Below are 20058 nucleotides of genomic sequence, written 5' to 3' on the forward strand. Positions count from 1 at the left end.
CAAAATATTCCTCTGGCTGTTTTTCACTAGCATCACTTACTTTTCCAGCTTTTTGTTGCCTCTGTCCCTACTATTTTGAGATGTGTTGCTGCCATCATTCTCAAAATGAGCTAATACTTTTTGTGAAATTTTAAAATATCTCTAGGGTTAGGGTAAGGGCTACTGTGAATAAAACATGGGTTTATAAGATCTGACAATCAGTGCATTTATATTTTTATTTACATTTTACACAGTGCCCCAACTTTTTTGAAATTAGGGTGGTACATCACTGCAGTTAAACAAAACCTGGGGGTGAGGAAAAAACAGTATAGGTATGCAACTGCGGTAAGCAAAGAGAAACAGCGAAGAAGGGCAGATCCCTGGTATAAGGGGAAAAAGTTTTGTTGCAGTGCCTCCATTCACCATTTTTACCCCCTGTTTTTATTTATGCTTTGAAAAACCAGACTGGGAACACTGCAAATCTGGAAGAAATCCTCAAAAATATCACTTATCCTTTGAGGAGGTAGAAAAATTTGCCATTTCTCAGTTAACAGCAAATAATAACACATGCCAACAATGCACCCCTGCTCATCACCACAAACACTTGGTTGTAAGTCGCAATAATAGTCTATCTTAAGCAATGCACACATTAAACTACCCATCTGTCATCCCATTATAATGACCAGTGGTTTTTAACTGGTAGATCGGGACCCAAAAGAGGTTAGCAGAGCTTTTTTAGTAGGTTGCAAACATCTACCTGGGGAAAAAAAACTTAGGCAAAGCGGGCATATCCATACATTTTATCTTACTTTATCAATCAATCAGTCATTGTTTATATAGCGCCAGTTCATAAGCAAAGTCATCTCAAGACACTTTACAAAGAGGACAGGTGTAGACCGTCTGTTTTACTCTGTTTTGATGTTAAAATGAGTACATTTTGGTTGTTTTCTCATAATCTCTACACTTTGGCTTCATTATCTTTGTATAAGAAAACTTGTTTTTCCACGATTGTGTATCAGTGTATCAAGATCACTGGAAAGTGACTAAAGTTAAATATTATGATTAGAACAGTGCTATTATTTAATGTATGCATGCATGTCTTCCCACGGTTATGTATTCTTTCCAAAATTTCCTCCTGTCTCTTTGTTTAAGCGTGTTTTGGTTCATCTAAGGTCCAAAATGCAAAATTTTCCTTGGGTGGAATTTGGGTCACAATTTCTCATTAAGGAGGTCATAGTGAGTCCTGAGGCTAGACTAGATGGGAACCACTGATCTAGACTGCTAATCCCATTCTGCATCATGGGGGGCCTGGAGCCAATCCCAGCTGCCTTATGGCAGAAGAGGGAGGACACCCTGAACTGCTTGCCAGTCAGTCACAGGGCTGACATACTGAGACAAACAACCAGGCACGCTCACATCTATGGGCAATTTAGAAACACCAATCAACCTAACAAGCATGTTTTTAAAAATCTGTCAAAATCTTTTTGGTGATATGCTCCTTAAACATGATCTCTGTTACAGCTCTGTAGCCATTGGTCCAGCAGCTGAGTAAATGGTATTGGATATCATGAATAAATCAAATTCACTAATTAAGCCAAAGTCACATTTGAAATTAGAGTATAAAGTTATTTGGAACCTCTAGAAAAAATCCATGCCCCACTCTGCTTAAAAAATGAAACCATCACGTTCAGGGATGATGCAGCAAGACATGCTTATGTGTAACTTGTGATAACACAGCTAACTTAAACTTTCTAAAAGCACCACACTTCTTGACATTCCTCTGCTGAGTGCTTGGAGGGCACTCATTCTCTCAAACACCTCTTAAACCAGATGGATCACTGTGGCCATTTCACCCCAAAGTGTTGAAACCTGATCTCTGTCCCGGGACAGACGCAGGAGAAAGTGAGCGATGGAAAGACACTGATACACATCACACTGAAGGCTCAGTTCTTCACAGCTATGCAATCACAGAGATGAAAATATAGAGCTGAAAGCAGCAAATTACAGAGTCTGAGAGTGTGAGGAACATACTGAATGTAAACAAATGGTCTCTGAAGATGGCTTGGTGTATAATCAAACTGTAAAGGAAGGAATCTCAGTCTGTCTGATTGATTTTGATGATTGTAGCCAGTGCCATTACAGCACAGTTTTAATTTCAGTTTGTAACTTTTGAACTCTAAGTCTAAACACAATTATTTATCTTTTATTAAGTAGGCCCAACAAAATGTAGCGATTTAAGTTAGGTTTACTGATCTTGACAGAGTTTCTAGCATTTTGAATGTTGCTTTTTTCCTTCTTGCTTCTCAAAAAGAAGTTGAGTAAAAGTCACCAGAATTTTTCTAGAAATATCAGAACCAAGCCAGAAAAAGTAACTGTTTCAGCAGCAGCAATAGTACTCCATTAGAGTAACAGCTGACTCATTTATATTGCCTTTTAAAGCCATGATATTTACACCCCTGTGATGATTCACCTTCAATATGAACACTATGGTGGGTAGTGGGGGGAGGAGGTAACAAACTCAGAGGAGACAAAGCCTCACTTATCTGATGACCATTATCAGATTATGAAAAATATGATAAACACACCTAGCTTTTTGCCCAGTCTCATTCAGTGCTTTTATACCATTTAATTGTTAAATCTGTGCATGGGTAAGGTATGTGAGTGGAAGCAGAAGAGGAGGAAGCACCAACATGGAGAGTAACAGCGAGAATGTTACATTTATGAAATTAAGACGTTGACGCTCTGTGTTTAGCTCTCTACTTAGCTAGGAGACAAAGCTGCAATGTACATTACAGACGCTGATAGCTAGCATTGCTAATGTTAACAGTGTAGCTTTAGCATCAGGGCTGACACATCCCTTGCTGCATCAGTACACCAAAAGGCTGCTGTTTTACTTGTGGAAAGAAATCCAACAACTTGGACATAAATGGGAGATTCTTCCATCATGCATTACTGAACCACCACCTCAAATCTGATTATTGCCAATACCTCCAAAACAGTCTGGCTGCAGACCGTAGATCTTAGACTGCCCTGTTAGCAGACTGTTCCTGTAAGACACCGTCTCTGTCAGAGCAAAAGAGCCCTTATTTGCCCTTACAGTTTCCAGATTTAGATCTGTTTGGTGGAAATTCACCTTTATTCATAAACAAAGTCTAACAGTTATATTCATGAAATAACCAATTTGCAAACATTACAGACTAAGCAACATTTCATAAATAAAACAGAGGAAAAAGGTCAGAGTCCTAACCTGGGGGTAAATTATGTATAGACACATTCTAGAGGTAGACACGCAAACAGTGGCTTACTAAATTAGCTTTAGCTTTAGCTAACATAGCTACAATACATAGTTAATTTTACTACGTAAGCCAATGTAGCTAATAAAACTTTAGCAAAATAACCTTTGTCAAACGAAGCTAAAGGTTATTGTAGCTGCATAAATTATGTAGATAACGTAGCTACATAGCTTATGCAGATAACGTTAGCTTCATAGCTTTGTTAGTATATCCATGAGCCTCATGATTTTTAGCTATGTTAGCTACATAGCTAAGTTATCTACATAGCTTGTGCAGCTAACAGGAATATGGAATATGTTTTCTGCATTAGAATGTTTTCTTGGAGGAAAAGCTTTTTCCTGCAAGCAGATTGTGTACTCTGCTTAATCCAACATTTTGTGAAAGTTAGGGATCTAAAATTTAAATCACCGAAAATGATCAGTGTCTCCTTTGGTCCAAATATTGGAAATTACTCCCATCATAACTTACTAATAAGTATTATTGCCATATAAGTGGTATTGCCAATATTGATCAATCACTACTTGAAATATTAAACACAAGTGCATCTCAGGGCGAGGTTTATGGCATGTTTCATTAAAAGACACCACCAAAAAGAAGTGCTGAGGAATACAGAGATTAATGTATCAATATGCCAAAGCCAGAGGTACCTTCAGTCAGTCATACTTCACGCAGTTACCCTAATGGTGGATATAAGTCTTTCAAGTCCCAGTTTTCAAGCAGCAGAAAGACTTCGCTTTAGAGTTTTGCATATTTTGCTAAAATCTTGGAGGAAATGACTGTGGCTCATGTCAGAAGATCTGCAAAAGGAATGTGTTAATGTAACATTTCTGAATGTGCTGCATACACACAGCTAGAGATCTACCAACATCTGGTCAAAGGGCATAATTTTGAAGGGCTGATGAGTGGGTGAGATTAAGAAGCTGTCTGGAAAAGTTGGATCTGAGACCCAGACACAGGAGGAAATCAGCAGGCTCATTTCCAGGCTGATTTCTTTGGTTTCGGACCAAAGTTATCATGTGCTGTTTTTGCTGAGTTGAAGAGGGAAGGTACACTAAGAGGCTGATAAGGTTGCAAAGTTATTCGACTGGGCCGGAACACCCAGGATGCTGTGAGTTTTCTTTTCCCCTGTACCTCACGACTGTTATAACAGAGAAATAAAAATAAAAGCTGCAGCCAAAAATAAGTTCCTGGGAAAACGAGGTGTGGTCACCTTTTAACATCAGAGATTATTGTGGGAGGACTACAGCCAAGCTAAGCATTATTTAAAGCAAATGTTCTTTATGCAATAATTGAGGCGTTGACATCATTTATGTGTCATAAAGGACAGAAGATGGTCCTTAAAGTTCACAGCCTGAAATCAAGAAAACATTTGTTACTTACCAAACCTCTTATAGCCAAAGGACTGCACCTCCTCCTCATCAGCAAAGTCGTCTGAAAGGAGAACACAAAAATAAAGAAATTACTGGTCAAATAAAGATGTAATGAGCCATGAAAACAGGCATAATGTGGCCAACAAATAGACAAATAGACTCAGGCACTACTCTAATGGTTGCATAGTCATCTGGATAAATACTGCCCCCCAAAAAATAAGGCAAGTTCCCTTTTAAAACTGTTTTCCATGTCTCTCAAGATCTCATGAATAAACAGAGCTTGCTCTGCAGTCAATGGCTACTGCAGACTCTGACATGCCATTTAAAGGTACATTATGTACAGTTTCTCCAGCTGAGAAGTCAACATAAATGGATTTAGCAAAAAGGGCTTGCGTGTGTATAGCACTTTTCTAGTTAGTCTACTCAAAGCAGTTTTTATGACACGGGTCATACTTAACCATTCACACCCACTCATTCCCAGTCATATGCATGAACATTCACATGCCACTGATGAAGCACTGGGGACAAGAGTCGTGCCCACCAATATGTGACTGCAGGAGCTGTGGATCAAACGTAGCGCTTATGGTTGAGAGACAACTGACTTGTCCTGATCAACAGTCTTCCCATTGAAAAAGCACTACTCCTATGTTATACAGAATATGCTTTTAGTCAAAATCTAATTATCTGTAATATTTCCAACAGTTTGCTTTAGAAACAAGGATGTTAGCCACAACTGCACAGGCAGAAACTGCCACTAGAAGCTGCCGTTCTGTTGCTGTATCTCATGCATGTTTTGTGCTGCTTACTGGTGATGGACCTTGAATATTCCTCCCCTCATCCCTGATCTCCTGACCACAGTAATAGTGTGGCTACACTACACATTTCCAAGTAAGGTAGAAACAGGCTGCCCAGTTCAGCCCACTCTGATATTCTTATTATTTTGAATTGAGGCATCTAATCAACAAAAACAGTCTGGCTGCAGATGTAGATATCAGATGTCCCCTCTCACAGACCACTACTGTGAGACATCAACTCTGTCAGAACGGAGGTGCTGTAATTTCACAGTCCAGTTTTAGATTTAATTTAAAATAAACTTTTATTCATAAACAAAAACTAGCAGTTACATATTTGAAATAACCACAATTTTAACATTACAGACTAAGCAATATTTCATAAATGAAACAGAAAAAGGTCAGAGGTCTAACCCTGGGGTAAATTATGTATAGACCTGTTTTAGAATTAGATACGCAAGCAGTGGCCTGCTTTAGTTTCGTAAGCTTTAGCTAAAGCTAACAAAGCTACACTAGCTTTGTTAGCCAATGTAGCTAAATTAACTTTAATGAGCTCTAGCAAATGTAGCTAAAGGTAATGTTTCTATGTAAGCTATGTAGTTTTTGTAGCAGTGTAAGATGTGTTTGCTATGTTTGCTACATGAGCTATTTTAGCTACATAGCTACATTAACTACATAGCTTACACAGCTAAGCAAGCCACAGGAGCTGAGTTTGCTTCATTAGAATGTTTTCTTGGAAGATATTTGAAATCAGGGTTTTCAGCACAGGTTTTTTACTTTGACTTTTGGTGTCCTAACCCTTACCCTAACCCTTAATTCAATTATTTAGAAAGTTTTAGTGTGTATTTTCATTCTGACAGTGTGAAGCCAGAGCCCTCACATAAACTGCACTCCATAAGGTATACTGATTAAACAAGAAACTATATTTTTTTTTTGTTTATTTCAGATGAATTTCCTGTGATGAGGGTGAAAATCTGTTAAAATGGCCTTGGTCAACACTCCAAGCGACCCCAGAATGCTTTAAATCACAAGGTGGACATTGAACACTGGCTGTGGACCTTCCACACATTCAGCTGTTCTAGAGACCCACCCTGCTAAACTAAGAGTAGTTCAAGGTGACAAAAAGGATCTAAAGAAGTATGCAACATTGCAGGTTTGTCTGAGCCAGTTCAAGGTTTCTAAGGAGCTGGTGGGCAAGTAAGTGCAGGTCCTTGATGGAGGACCACCACTGCCACAGAAGAGGGGCGCTGCAGACCTATCATGATCAGAAGAGCCTCTGCTTCGAGGTCCCTGTCGGAGTGGACACCGATGAGCAGGAACCATGGAACACTGGGAAGAGCCGACAATGAGTTATTTTTATCAATGAAAAAATCATTACCATCAGAGATCTGCTTACAGCTTGAACGAGGTAGGACACTTTTGACAGCTTTTCTCCATCATTATGTGAACTTTAACCAATTAAAACATTGGTTTACTGTTTAGTAAAGGCACCTTATGCAGTGTACATTGAAAAGAATCCTTCATTCAAAACGAGATGTAAGTAACAGAAGTGGGCCACACTGTCCAGCACATCTCTACTTGTCATGGTTTGTTATTTTTTTGATTGAGAGCCCCTTGATGGCGGAATTTGCATACTTAAAGCTTTAGTGAAAAGCAGATAAATGGATGCGGAGCTTGTTTGTTTTCTCGTTATTGCTTTGTAAGTGTGCACAACCACAATAATCCAGAGCTTGTTTCAACCTCAGTTTCACAGTTCACTGCAGCTACTGTGTGCAGAGCTTCTTATCAAATACAAACATACTCTAGCCGAGCTCTTAGAAGTAAACCATCTTCTCCTTACACTTTACCAGATAGCTCCCACCTTGTCTTACCTGTCAAGCCTAGGGTGCAATCTCCTCTCCATCAGTTCTTCTTCCTTTTGCCAAGTATTTTTTTATTTCTCATGACCCCTGATTTCCCCAGGTGAAAACAGAGAACAGAGAGAACTGCACACACAAAATCCCTTCAGGAAAATAAATCTACCAATAAATAAAGGCCAAAATCAATAAGGTATGATTACATGAAAGAAATGCATCAAAGAAAAATATCTCCTTAAAGGGAAAACAGGAACATTAAGAGGACCTTCCGTGATGAATTGTCTGTTTCTTGCAGGGCTTAACTGGTTGTCTGGTCATGTTCAAAAAGACAGTTCCCGGGGCTAAAGTGAAGGAATTCACAGACTTTTAGCAGACCTCTCTCGACTAGGGAGCAAAATGAGATTAAATGTGACAAGAACAGTCTAAACTGTTGTAAAACATATGAAACCACATCTTACTTAAGGAATTCATCTTTCCCAATACCCCCAATACTCAGTTTCCTGTTTGTGTAACTGAGCAACATGCTTGTGTTCCATCACAATGGAAAGGTTACGGTAAGTGTGTTTGGCTTTTCAAGAGCAATTTCGGGAAAGTGGAGTTCATCACACTTTCCCCTGAAAGGTTAAAAAGTAAGAAGATTCCGATGTAGAAAAGTGGGTCAAGCTTGGTGCTCTGGGGACACAGGGGTGCATTTTGTTGCATATGGGGTCTTGGTACTCAAGAGGGATTGGTCAGATCAAGAGAAAAGATTATAGCAAGCTGCTTGTTTTTGTATTTTGGTAAACAATATCCCAACATATTGTGCTACATTGGCAAAGACTTGAATGGAAATCACTTTTTATCACTTTTAAGATATGGTATTCAAATATTCCCACTGTTCATCTACCCTGGCATTCAAAAAATGACTGTATAGAAATCATATATTACAGGTCATGTGAAGACATGTTTTAATTCCAGTCTTAAACAGTTAAATATGTTTATTCTGTACAAAATTCCAGAGAATGTATATGCATATGAATATTAACAGTATCTAGAACACTGACAGTGTTTGAATTGTGTTGACATTTGTGCAAAATTTACCTCAAAATGCCACAGACTTGAATAAACCTTTTAACAATTTCACACAAAAGTCTTTTAACACACATCTTTTGACACACTGAAATAGCTTTCATGAGCAAATACCTTGTACTGATGTAGGCTTTAAAGTTCCAGGAAAAACAAGGGAGCTTTTGACTCAGAAATGAAGTTTTTCCATTGTTCTTGTGGTTTATCTATCCTCGCCAATCAGGCAAACGGAAAACAAAGACATCTTGGTCCCTGCTGCCTCTGTGTTTCTACTTAAAAAATTATGACAGATTATACAGGTGCATGCTGGTCCTATAGAAGCTTTGGTAACTTAAATGCCAGTGTTGTATAAGGTGGACATTTATACATGCAGTGTATTCAGAAAGTATTCAGACACCATTCATTTTTTTCAGTTTTATGTTGCAGTCTGATGCTACAGTCGAAAATAGGTTTTTATTCTCATTCATCTTCATTCAGTACCCCATCATGTCAGAGTGAAAACAGCCAGGAGGTCAAAGGAACCACATGCAGAGCTCAGAGACAGATTTGTTGTAAGCACAGATATGGGGAAGGCTACAAAAAAGTTTTGCTGTACTGAATGTTCCTGAGAGCACAGTGGCTCTCATAATTCTCAATGGAAGAAGTCTGGCACAACCTGTCTGGCACAAGGTGGTTGCTGGGCAAAGCTGAGCGATCGTGGGAGAAGGGCCTCAGTAAGAGAGGCAACCGAGAACTCTGACTGAGCTCCGGAGATACTGTGTGAAGATGGGACAAAGTTCCACATGGAAAACCATCACCGCAGCACTCCTCCTATCTGGGAAAGCAGGCTTTCATGTGCTCTGTACTAAGGAGATGCTTCCGTCCAACAACTCTGCCATAAAGCCCACACAGGATCTCTGAAGCTCAGTCAGACTGACTATCGGGTTCTTGGTCACCTCTAAGGCCATTCTCCTCGATTACTCACTTTGGCCGGGCAACCAGCTCTTGGAAAAGTTTAGGTCATGCCAAATTTCTTCCATTTGGGAATCACAGAGGCCACTGTGCTTCTGGGGCCTTGCTCTGCAGGCAGTTTCTTTGTCCTCGTGGCTTGGTTTTTGCTCTGATATTCATTGTTAGCTGTGAGGTGTGTGCCATCCAAATCATCCAGTGCAGTCACCTTAAATTACCTTAGGCGGACTTCAATCAAGGTGTAGAAACATCTCAGTGACAATCAAATGGGAGGATTCTGAGCTAAATTTTGAGTTTTTTTGAAAGGGTCTGAATACTAATGTCAAAGTGATATTTTATTTTTTTTATCTTTTATCTACTCTGCTTTTCTTTAAATTCTGTTTTCACTTTACCGTGATGGGTACTGAATGTAGATCGATGAGAATAAATGTTTTTTTTTTTTTTTAAGATTTATTTTTTGGCATTTTTGTACCTTTATTTTATAGATGAGGACAGTGGATAGAGTGAGAAACAGGGACAAAGGCGGGGAGAGACATGCGGTAAAGGGCCTTGGGCCGGATTCAAGCCCAGGCCGTCCGCGTACATGGGACATGCCTTTAACCACTGGGCCACCTGCGCCCCATAAAAATGGTTTTTACCTTTTTTTTTGACTGTAGCATCAGGTTGCAACATATCAAAACTGAAGAAAAGAACAGGGTCTGAATATGTTTTGAATCCACTGCATATTTTATTATGTTGTTTTTCCCTTGATTTTCTTGGTTTTATTTTTTTCCTCTTTTTTTTCTTTACATCTTGACCTCTAGCTGTCATCATCTCAATAAACAATGCTGGGTTTGTCATGATATTAATCTAATTTAAAGATCTCAAGTCACTATTGAAAAAACGTTTATTCTGAGATAGAAAAGTTTCAGATCTTTCTCTTTATCACAGGAAAACGGAGTAAAATTAAAGGCATGCCCTCTTAAGGCTTCCGTAGTAATGAAAAACAAACACTGAGACGCTCTAATTTTTTTCACCCACTCCAGCCCCCTGGGAACAAAACATCATGGTGTAATGTTAAGTCTAACTCCCTCAAAGTGCAGTCAAGCTTTGAAGTAATAACCGGAAGTGGTTAACTTACTAGTCACATCATCGGCTTATTTACTGTGAGCAGTTTACATCTATGCCCACAATGGAGAGCATTGTGTTATTGTTCTACAATGTACCACAAGGTGGCAGGAGTCTGGTAGTTATTATATAATATTATTAAGACTTCCTGTTCTGATTCATGAAGTGTCTGAGTGACGTGCCCTATTCAAATTTATTTAGCACGGTCCTACACACAAGAGGTTAAAGCTTTATGTAAATCAAGACCTAATATCCACTGACCACAATGACTCATTTTTTCTTGGTCTATTTTAGTCCATGTAAAGTGTGAGCGCGCGCCTCAGTGAGGGTGCGCGTGCGGAGTTTAACCACAATAAAGCGAGTTTAGTCTGACTCCGTGATTCCCTGAGGGATTTTGATTTATTAAGTGCGTGGCAAAATGTTGAACCGACTCTAGTGGCAAGAAAAAAACCCTGTAAAACTTTATATTTAAGTGATTACAAAAGCCTTCCTGGTGAAGTTATCACAGTGTTTGTGTGACACTGATGTCAATAGTTGTGTAAGTGGAGCCTGTGTTTGATGTGCAGCAGCAGCCAGATGCAAAAAATCCAAAACAGAGTCCTTTAATTGAATCCAGATGTCAGACGTAGTGAGTTGTAGCCCACGCATTCCTCACGTCTCACACAGAAAGAGGAACAAAAGTGACAAAGAAAGTGCAGGAGGAGTGTTGTAGCAGAAAAACTTCAATCAAAAAATTCTCACTGGCATTGCAATGTGCATTTTAGCTCATTTTTAACTTATTAATGACTGAATGAGCCTACCTTTCATTGTGGTGTTCAGGACTCTACCGCTGTTGTTTGAAGTCACATCCACAGCATCGCTTTGGTATCAGCCCAACACTTTGGCTTTGCAGGTTCCCCCAAAATCCACTTCTTCAATGAAGCTGCAAAAAACTCAAATCTCCATCCGCGAGTCTGTAAACTGAGGACGAACTCCTACAGTGCAGGTAACTTGAGTGAAACACCTCAGCTGCTGCAGCAAAACAGGAATAAAGTTTGCTGCATGAGTTGAATGCAAGTGGGTGTTTAAAGAGCAGGAGAAAAAAAACTTTCTTCTTCTTTATCTGGCAGTGAGGAGAGATGCAGAGGTGGGGGTTTATCCTAGTCCAGCTCAGCACTCCCGTTGTACCCGCAGCCGCAACCAGAGAAACTCCAAAAGTGAAGGAATCCAAACGTGAGAGGAAGTGGTGCGCCCGCGGGGCTGCAAGGAGAAACCACGTGTTCCCACATCTGTGCGCACCGTCTGCACTCCTGGCTGCTCACTGTGTGTGTATGTGGGCTATGTATGGACTTGTATAGAGTGGCTCTGTATGGCAGTGTGAGAGTTTCAGCAACTTGTGGAGCTTGTGTGGATGTGCATTTCAAAAAGTAGGTTTGAACAGTCACGCTACATGCCATTTTCCCTTAGATCAAATCCAGCATCTTTATAAATATGATTTATGATCTCTCTGTATTTACTAAAGCTTTGGTTTTTTATACTCTGATTTGCTTTGATGCTTCAAAAAATTGATAACTAAAAACAAATAAAATGCGATGTTTTCAAATGTTTCTGTTAATCAAAAACTAGTAATCTAAAACTATACTGTGATGATATATAAGTTACATTTGCAGGCAATTCCCTAAAGTGAAAAAAAAAAAACCTTTAAGCATGCACACAATTCCTGCATGTATTTCAATCTTTGAGGAAGCAACAAAATTTTAAGTTAAATGAACAAACTTGAAGGCAAACAGTTGCCTGCTTATGTAACCACGAGGGATGAGATGTTAGAATTACATAAATGAAGTTCTACCTATAGCAGGAGTATAAAAGTCCAAATATACTTTTAGACAGTGAAGTAGTGCAGGGTAGTGCGTTCAGAAAGTATTCAAACCCCCATCATTTTTTTCATTTTCTATTGCAGCCGAATGCTACAGTAAAAAAAATAATTTGTCTCTCATTAATATACACTCAGCACCCTATTATGAGCTCTGCAGGCATTGAGGCCTTCTATAGAGGTGTGTGCCTTTCCAAATCATGGCCAATCGATTAATTTAACCACAGGTGTAAAAATATCCTCATCGTTGAGAAAGAAGGGAAGCACCTGAACACTTCATTGTGATATTTCTGGTTTATATTTTTGACAAATTTGAAAAAAAAGTCTAAAATTCTGTTTAGTCATCATGAAGTACTTAGTGTAGATTAATGATAAAAATGTTTCTATGTAGCATCAGGCTGCAACATGAGAAAAATGAAAAAAAGGAAGGAGGGCTGAATGCTCTCTGAATGCACTGCATGTTGCTAACTTATATTGTTGCAGTTTAAGGAGAACCTATAAAAATGTCTATACAAAAAGAAGAGCAGAGAACCACACTGGAAGCTTTTCTTGATGTTGAAGACATTTTTACTCTCCTCCTGACCAGCTTTGATTGAGTTTGATTCAGCAACTGGCTCCTCTAAAAGTTAACAACAATAACCGCTGCTTGTTGAGCTTGCACTTTGTGGTTCACTCCCTTAAGCGACGCATGCATACTATGTTGTCTGTTTTGCTGCTCTGATTGGTCAGTAATGAATGTGACAGATTGTAAGTTTGGCCAGTCCCATTGTTTTTTTAAGGTTCTGCCCCTCCCATACTCAAATTATTATTACTGACACTTTTTAGTGTCTATATGGTGTGTTGATTTGACTCTGGAGAGTTTGTACCATAACAATATTTAAGTGTCATTAACCACTCTTTTTGAGTTAAAGATTTACTTTTCTTAATACAATGTGACTTTAGCTCAACACTTCTTTATAGTGTTAGAGATTTACTCGTTCAGTGTATTATTTTCATCTACTAAAGAGTTATGTTACATGAGCAATGCAAGTGTAAATACTTGTGTAATGAATTTCTAAAAATAGGAAATATTCCTAAAGTGAAGATTTTAGACAATGTGCTAGTTCCTTTCACTTTGAGTGTAAACTTCAAGTTATTACAATTAAAATTGGTGACACGATGTAATGTACTTTTCATAATTATTTAAGAGTAACACTTTGTATTGGACACCTGGAGCAGAGTCAAGTGTTTGTTTGTTTTTTTTGTTTTTTTTTTTTTGTTTGTTTGTTTTGTATGGAGCTAGAAGACAACTGCCAAATTGGAAAACATTCTTTCATGAGAATCAGTTCACCAACCTTTCTTGTAGAACTCCTTGCCACAGGCAGCAAGTAGGAAACTCAGTGGAAAGCTTCACCCATGGTGCAGAAGTGTCTAACATCAAAAACAACAATAATCCACCAGAAACAAGAGCAGAGGAATCCCAGTGGTACTCGCTGCACAACAGGCAGTAGGGTTAAAGTCAAATGCAGATGTTAAATTGCCAGATCCAACACTGAACTGATGGCAAATCATGACATGATCTGACTTTAGATCCTGACATTCTGCTGACGTCACACAGGGATGTTAAAATGAGAGATCACAGATTATCTGCTGAATGTTTACAGAGCTCACCAGCTTGCTTTTCACAGTGTACTTGTGCTGTTTCAGCACAACAGGTAGTGTAGCACAGGGATAATCAGAGTGTTTTCTCAGAAAACAGCTGTTTTCCAAGGAGTGACGAAAGAGTAGTGGAACTGAACCAACAACAGAGAGGAGAGGATTTTGCTTGTGAAACTAAAACAACAAGCTGAGAGATGCCAAAATGCTCTTGAGAGGAGCAGTAGACTGATGCTTCTCTGAGAGAGAGCTAATGAAAGCATTCATTTTACTCTATTTTTTAACCCTGTTCTTATTTGAAAAAAATCAGGTGTAAAAAGAGGAATCCTTGAATGTTGCTAAAGACAGTCCTAAGTCTAAGTCTAACATGTGCAGTTCTTTAAACATTATGTCAAATAAAGTTTGCTTTCACAAGTCTTGCATGCTCATTTTTCTATTTAAGACTGTGGAAAAATGTGCTACACATTCCCCTTGAGCTTTCTTCAGGCATTAATCTATATAAAAAAAACAACAACAACTAAATTTTCACCAATTATGTGCCTTTTAAGAGCTTCCAGACATTCATGTTCCCACTCTTTCACTGATTCATCCATTACTCTAGGTCTCTTTAAGGCAGGGTTTCCCTGCACCTGTTTATCTCTTCAGTTCAGGACTCCATGCTTTGATCAGCACCACAAACTTTAACACAAGCCCACACCATGAGTCTATGGACCTGCTGTTACACCTTGAAGGTTATAAATCCATAAAGTGCACTGATGCTGATCAAAATGGATTATCCTGGAACTATTCCTGAAGTTAGCGATGTGATTTCAATGTCTTCATGTATGAGTGATGGTGTGGCTGAAACCTCAGACCTTTTTACTGACAACTGCTTTATGTTGAGGTCAGCCCAGGGAGAACATGGGAAGAGCGTCTCTTCCCGCGGTGTTATAGAAACCAGGTGTCGAAGGTGTCAGCAAGGCTTCAGAGGGAGCTGGTTTTCATTATTATCCAGTGAGGACCCTTTTTTCTGGGTCACAGCATGCAAAGAGGGCACATTTTTTAGGTAGATGGGGCACTGGTGAAGAGACAGGGACAGAGGAACCCTTTCAACCCGAGACCCTCGCATTCCACCAGGAGAAGAGATGCTAAACAGCTTCACACTGAGAGGAATGCTTCCTTTTATTAAAACTACAACAGATCTAAGTCTGGGTGGAGATCTACGGATAGCTGGTGAGACTTCAGCAGCATGTCTCTTCAAAATAAGAGTCTGTGTTCATAGTCATTTTTACAATTTTCTGGAAAATTTTAGCAAGGCTGACCCCTAAAATCGTCCTGAGTCAGATCACTTCAGAGCAGGAGACTTTTTATCAAGAGGCAGAGCATGATGTAAGAAAATTGTAACTGAAATGTAAAATAAAGCACTTTTACTACATGCAAGGGGACTGACTAGCCTCCAGATATAAATTACATCAACTCCATCACTCACTCAGTCATTTTCGTGACTTTTACCTGCTGCTTCTCAACCAACATCATGAGACAACTGACTGGGTGTGGTAAGAAAAATGCCAGATAAAGCTGGGGTGAAAAATGTTTCTGTTTGTGCACACACATGCAGCTTATCCCGTTCATTTTGGTTAATTTTCAAAACTTCTTTGTTATTGTGGCATCAAAATAAGTCTATCTGGTTTGTGGTATCCTTGCAGATCAAGACAGAGCTTGAAATACAACTTTTTCTGATCATGCAGTCTTTTTTTAAGTTCTTCTTATTGGATAATTGCAACAAAGTCAACCACAATCCCACACTGACAAGTTGTCCCATCAGTCAAATGCCAGAAACAATGTGGTACAAAGTAGTGGAATGATGCCACTTCACTTCCGTGCATGTCATGGTGGAGCCTTGTGTAAGTTTGTGTTGCATTAAGGATTACCACTAAGGGATAATTTTAACACTGAAGTTGGCGCCAAAAGGACCTGACCTACAACAGCTGAAAGGCATTTTAATTGACTACTCTTCCTGTTATGTTGGTTTTCATAAGCGTTTAGCTTTTTTTTTTTCAAAGTTTAAAGCTCCTGTGTGGAGATTTAATGTGGTAATGAATCTCACAGAACTAAAACTGATGCCTCTTTATGAGCTCAAAAAGCTAACCAGATAATCAACAACGAGACAGACTGGTCCTATATCTCTTATATATGTTCAATGTCATGTTAATGTTTTACTTCTTTCAACAGCAGAGATTCACATTGTGATAATGTTTGACTCTTAAAATGCACAAAGATGACAGGGGTCTATTGCTTGACAGGGAATTTCTGCTACCTATCGAAATGTGCTACTTAACATTTCTGCGCATGGGTAAATGATTAGGGTTAGGGCTAGACCCTACTATTATTTTGTGCTGCAGTTTCATTTTTGGACAAAGCAGCAGAAATTGTCAGTACAATGTTTTTAAAGTTTTTTTTTTAATCAACTGTATTCATACATAAAGTGTGGCAGTTACATTCATGAAATAACTACACTGGACACATTAAAGACTAAGCATTTCAAAAATAAATCAGTCAGAGGTCTAATTCAGGCTTAAATTACTGTATATAGACCATTTTAGAGGTAGTTACATGTATGGTGGCTCACTTGAGCTTATTTAGCTTTAGCTAAAGCTAACATAGCTTTGCTGGCTACATAGTTAACTGTAAGCCATTGTAGCTACAGTAGCTTCAGCTAGAGCAAACAAACCTAAAGCGAGCCACTGTTTGGGTAACTCCTTCTGAACAAGTATAGCTTTAGCAAATGTAGAATAATCTAACACAGCTAATGTAGCTTCATTTGTTTTAAATCAGCCCGCCCCCCCCCAAATCAACCTGAAAGTTCTTAACAGGAATCTTAACTCAATATTTGCACCATCTCCATTTCCTAAAAAATTTAAACTTGGGAGCGCAGATGGTCAAGTGGTTTAAGGTGCTACCATGTACGCGGGCGGCCCAGGTTCGAATCCGGCTGTGGCCCTTTACCGCATGTCTCTCCCCACTATCTTCCCTGTTTCTGGATCTATCCACTGTCCTTCCTCTATCAAATAAAGACATGAAAAAGCCCCAAAATAAATCTTTTAAAAAAATAAATAAACTTGTTTAATCTATATGTTAAGTGTTTCATTTCCATATATTCTTATAAAAGTAATGCAAGAAATAATATGAAAGATTAGGAGTGGGATGAAGCATTGACATGGCAACGTTTCTAAGACCTGACTTATTGGATACAGTTACCACATCTCCACTTCATGACAGATGAAGATGAAGAAGACAGTGAGCAATGTTGAAGTAGCAAAATGTAGCTAAAGCAGAGGTTCCCAACCTTTTTTTTTTCCATGCATTTTTTTGTACACTTGATGTACAAAGAAATACCTATTTCACACAGGTAGGATGTGTGTAAAGCATGGTGTGGTTCTCTTTAATACTGACTGCTGTACAGATGAAACTGAGGTCAAAATATGAGTCATTGTATTTTCTTGTCTTTGATTTCTACTGAAGATTCATTGTTAGTCCTTTATTTACCTGGAAGCTGTTTCTTGGACACCACTGAGCTAAAGGATGAAGCATGGTAAGAGATGAAACTGGAATGATTGTCTTACAAAATTCCATTTACCCTTGAATCGCTGTATTGAGATATTATCATGATAAGATCATGTACTGTATCATTGGTTACCCTGTGATTTACTCCCCTCTGAAAGACTCCAACTCATCTCTTTCTGCAAAAACAGATATTACCCTTGTACAAATATAAAATTGACCTGTAGTCTTGTGAGAAACATGCTGTAACCAGTGTAACCTCCCTTGCTTCTGCCCTGTAAACAGTAGCCATGTCTAAAATGACTAAGCAACCTCTTATGCAAAACAGGCTTCTTCGTCAGCGTGTTGAATGCTGGATTAAAGGGATCAACATCAAGTAAAGACTGTAATAGGATCAAGTTGGAGTGCAAAGAGCGAGAATAGACCCAATCAGTTCAAAGAGACTGTGCGACTTCTACACAAAGAACATTTTGTTTATTCCCACCAGCGAGGAACGCCTCAATGCTGTACTGGTAAGTTTCTGCTAAACCATGGTCACTTTGGGCCTCTCTTTGGTCATTTCTTATCTACCATATCATGCATGTTGTATTTGCCTTGAATTACCTTTTGTATGTTTGAACTTTTATTGTGTTGTTGCAAAAGAAGTCATTGAAGTGAATTTTGATTAGCTAAATTTATGTTTTCATACATACTTTTTTATGTTTAGTTGCCACTTCAAAGTCTTTTTCTGCCTTGATCAACACTGCAGCATCTCTTTCATGAATTTGCAACTCTTCAAATGCACTTAAAATGATACTAGTTAAATACATTCCTCTTGTCTTGATGGACACAACAGCTAGAAATGTGAGAAAAATATAACAGAGCTGATTTACCAGCATCTTAACCCAGTAATGAATTAAGTCAAGCGAGAACATCCTCTTTCACTGTAAATCCCTGCTGGATGCTGGATCTTGTGTAATGCCTTGAGCGGCTGAACTGGGGCAAAGTCTGCAGTTAAGTGATGCAGAAGGTGAGTTTAGCTGGTTTACGCATGAAACAAATTAACCTGTAAACACATGTTGTGTTATGAAAAGCCTCTCTGGGTTTTTCGAGTGCCTTTGATGGAGAATGACCTCCTGACACAGCAGATGGTGCAGACACAAACACAGACGGGCAAATTTACAAGCTGTAGTGAGGTATCCTTTATCTGTTGCTGCTGATAGCCCTTATAGTGGCACTACAAGCTCTGATCATCAGTTCATAGATTCATGTAAACAGAGGAAAAAGAGAGATAATTTCTAATAAAAATACCTGCCCACTTTTTACTGTGCTTCTCTGACAATCAGAATGTGAGTATCCCTCGGTTTGTTGTGCATTTACAAGTTTTTGCTATCAAAAAAGAAAAAAAAGTTTCACTGAGTAATGGGCGTGAAAAACAGTAATTAGGACTGTTGGCACCTCACCTTCTGTAGCAGTTAACACAAATAATAACTGTATTTATACATGACCTCTAAAAAGAAACGTTTTTAAAACGACATACAAGTAGAAGCAAACAGAACAAAAAACATAGAAGAACCCAACAAACACAGAACAAAGGGCAACAACAACCAACAAAATTACAACCATCCAATGAAATTAAATAAACACATCTACAACCAATCAATCTTTGCTTTTCTAGGTCATATTAAGACATAAATATTGTTTTAGTCTGTTTCATAACCAGTTTAAAACTCCTCACAAAAGCTTTAAGGAGTTATGATCAGATGTTCAGCACCACCAAGTGGTAGACCTTATTACTGCCATGCAAAGTGTGTTATTTTTTTTTAATCACACTCAAATCCTATTAGCTACATTAGACCAGATTACACCTCTTAATTTAGTTTTCCTGTTTAGTGTTCATGCAGACTTGTATCAATCAGTCTTTACATTTGTAGCTCCATTTCAGAACAAATGCTATCACAAGACACTTTACCAAGAAGGCAGGTCTAGACTGGACTTTTGGATGTTAGTCTGGTGTGTGTGTGTGGTCACAATCCATCGTAAATTTAAGCTGTGATAACCAAATTTCATTTTTAACCTGAATAATAATGAATCTTATCAAGTAGTTTTCTTGCTGTAGTACCATATAGATTTTTAAAAAATGTAAACCCTTTTCTCAAAAAAAGAATTACCTTTTTATCGGTAATGTTAACAGTGTGGATGGGCATGGTCATGTTGAACTGAATCACTTGGAATGTCACAAAATAAAGGAGAATAAAGGGAGACAAGTTTAGTGGGAAAATGATAAAATAACTGCAAAACAATGCAAAAAGTGTGAAACATGGGAGAAACGTGTCTAAAAAGTGACAAAACTGGTGTAAAAGTGAAAATTATGTGTTTAAAGTGACAAAATAATTGTAAAACTAGCTTTAGAGTGGGAAAATAGCAAAAATGGTTTACAAATAGCAATAAGTGGTGTAAAATGGTTTAAAGTGGACTAAAAAAGGGTTAAAAAGTCGCAACAAAAAATGGTGAAAACAGGTCTAAAGGGCAAAAATTAGTAAAAAATGGCACAAATTTTTTAAAATTGAAATAAGTGGCAAAAATAAGTTAAAGTAGCAAAACAAATAGGTGCCAAAATGTGTTAGAAATGTCAAAAAGTTG

General features: G+C 38.5%; 1 protein-coding gene across 1 annotated transcript in view; it reads right to left on the reverse strand.

Annotated features, from left to right (window-relative positions):
• colec12 (collectin sub-family member 12) overlaps window positions 1-11956 on the reverse strand; it is a 58398-nt gene extending 46442 nt beyond the window's left edge. The window contains exons 1-2 of the mRNA XM_041802835.1: window positions 11210-11956; window positions 4653-4703 (exon numbers count right to left, since the gene is read on the reverse strand). Coding sequence (XP_041658769.1) covers window positions 4653-4703; window positions 11210-11216 — 58 coding nt within the window. The 5' untranslated portion in view covers window positions 11217-11956. The remainder of the gene's footprint in view (window positions 1-4652; window positions 4704-11209) is intronic.
• Between the last annotated feature and the right edge of the window lie 8102 nt (window positions 11957-20058).

This window comes from Cheilinus undulatus, linkage group 13 (assembly GCF_018320785.1).
Source record: "Cheilinus undulatus linkage group 13, ASM1832078v1, whole genome shotgun sequence".
In the NCBI taxonomy this organism is placed as follows: Eukaryota; Metazoa; Chordata; class Actinopteri; order Labriformes; family Labridae; genus Cheilinus; species Cheilinus undulatus.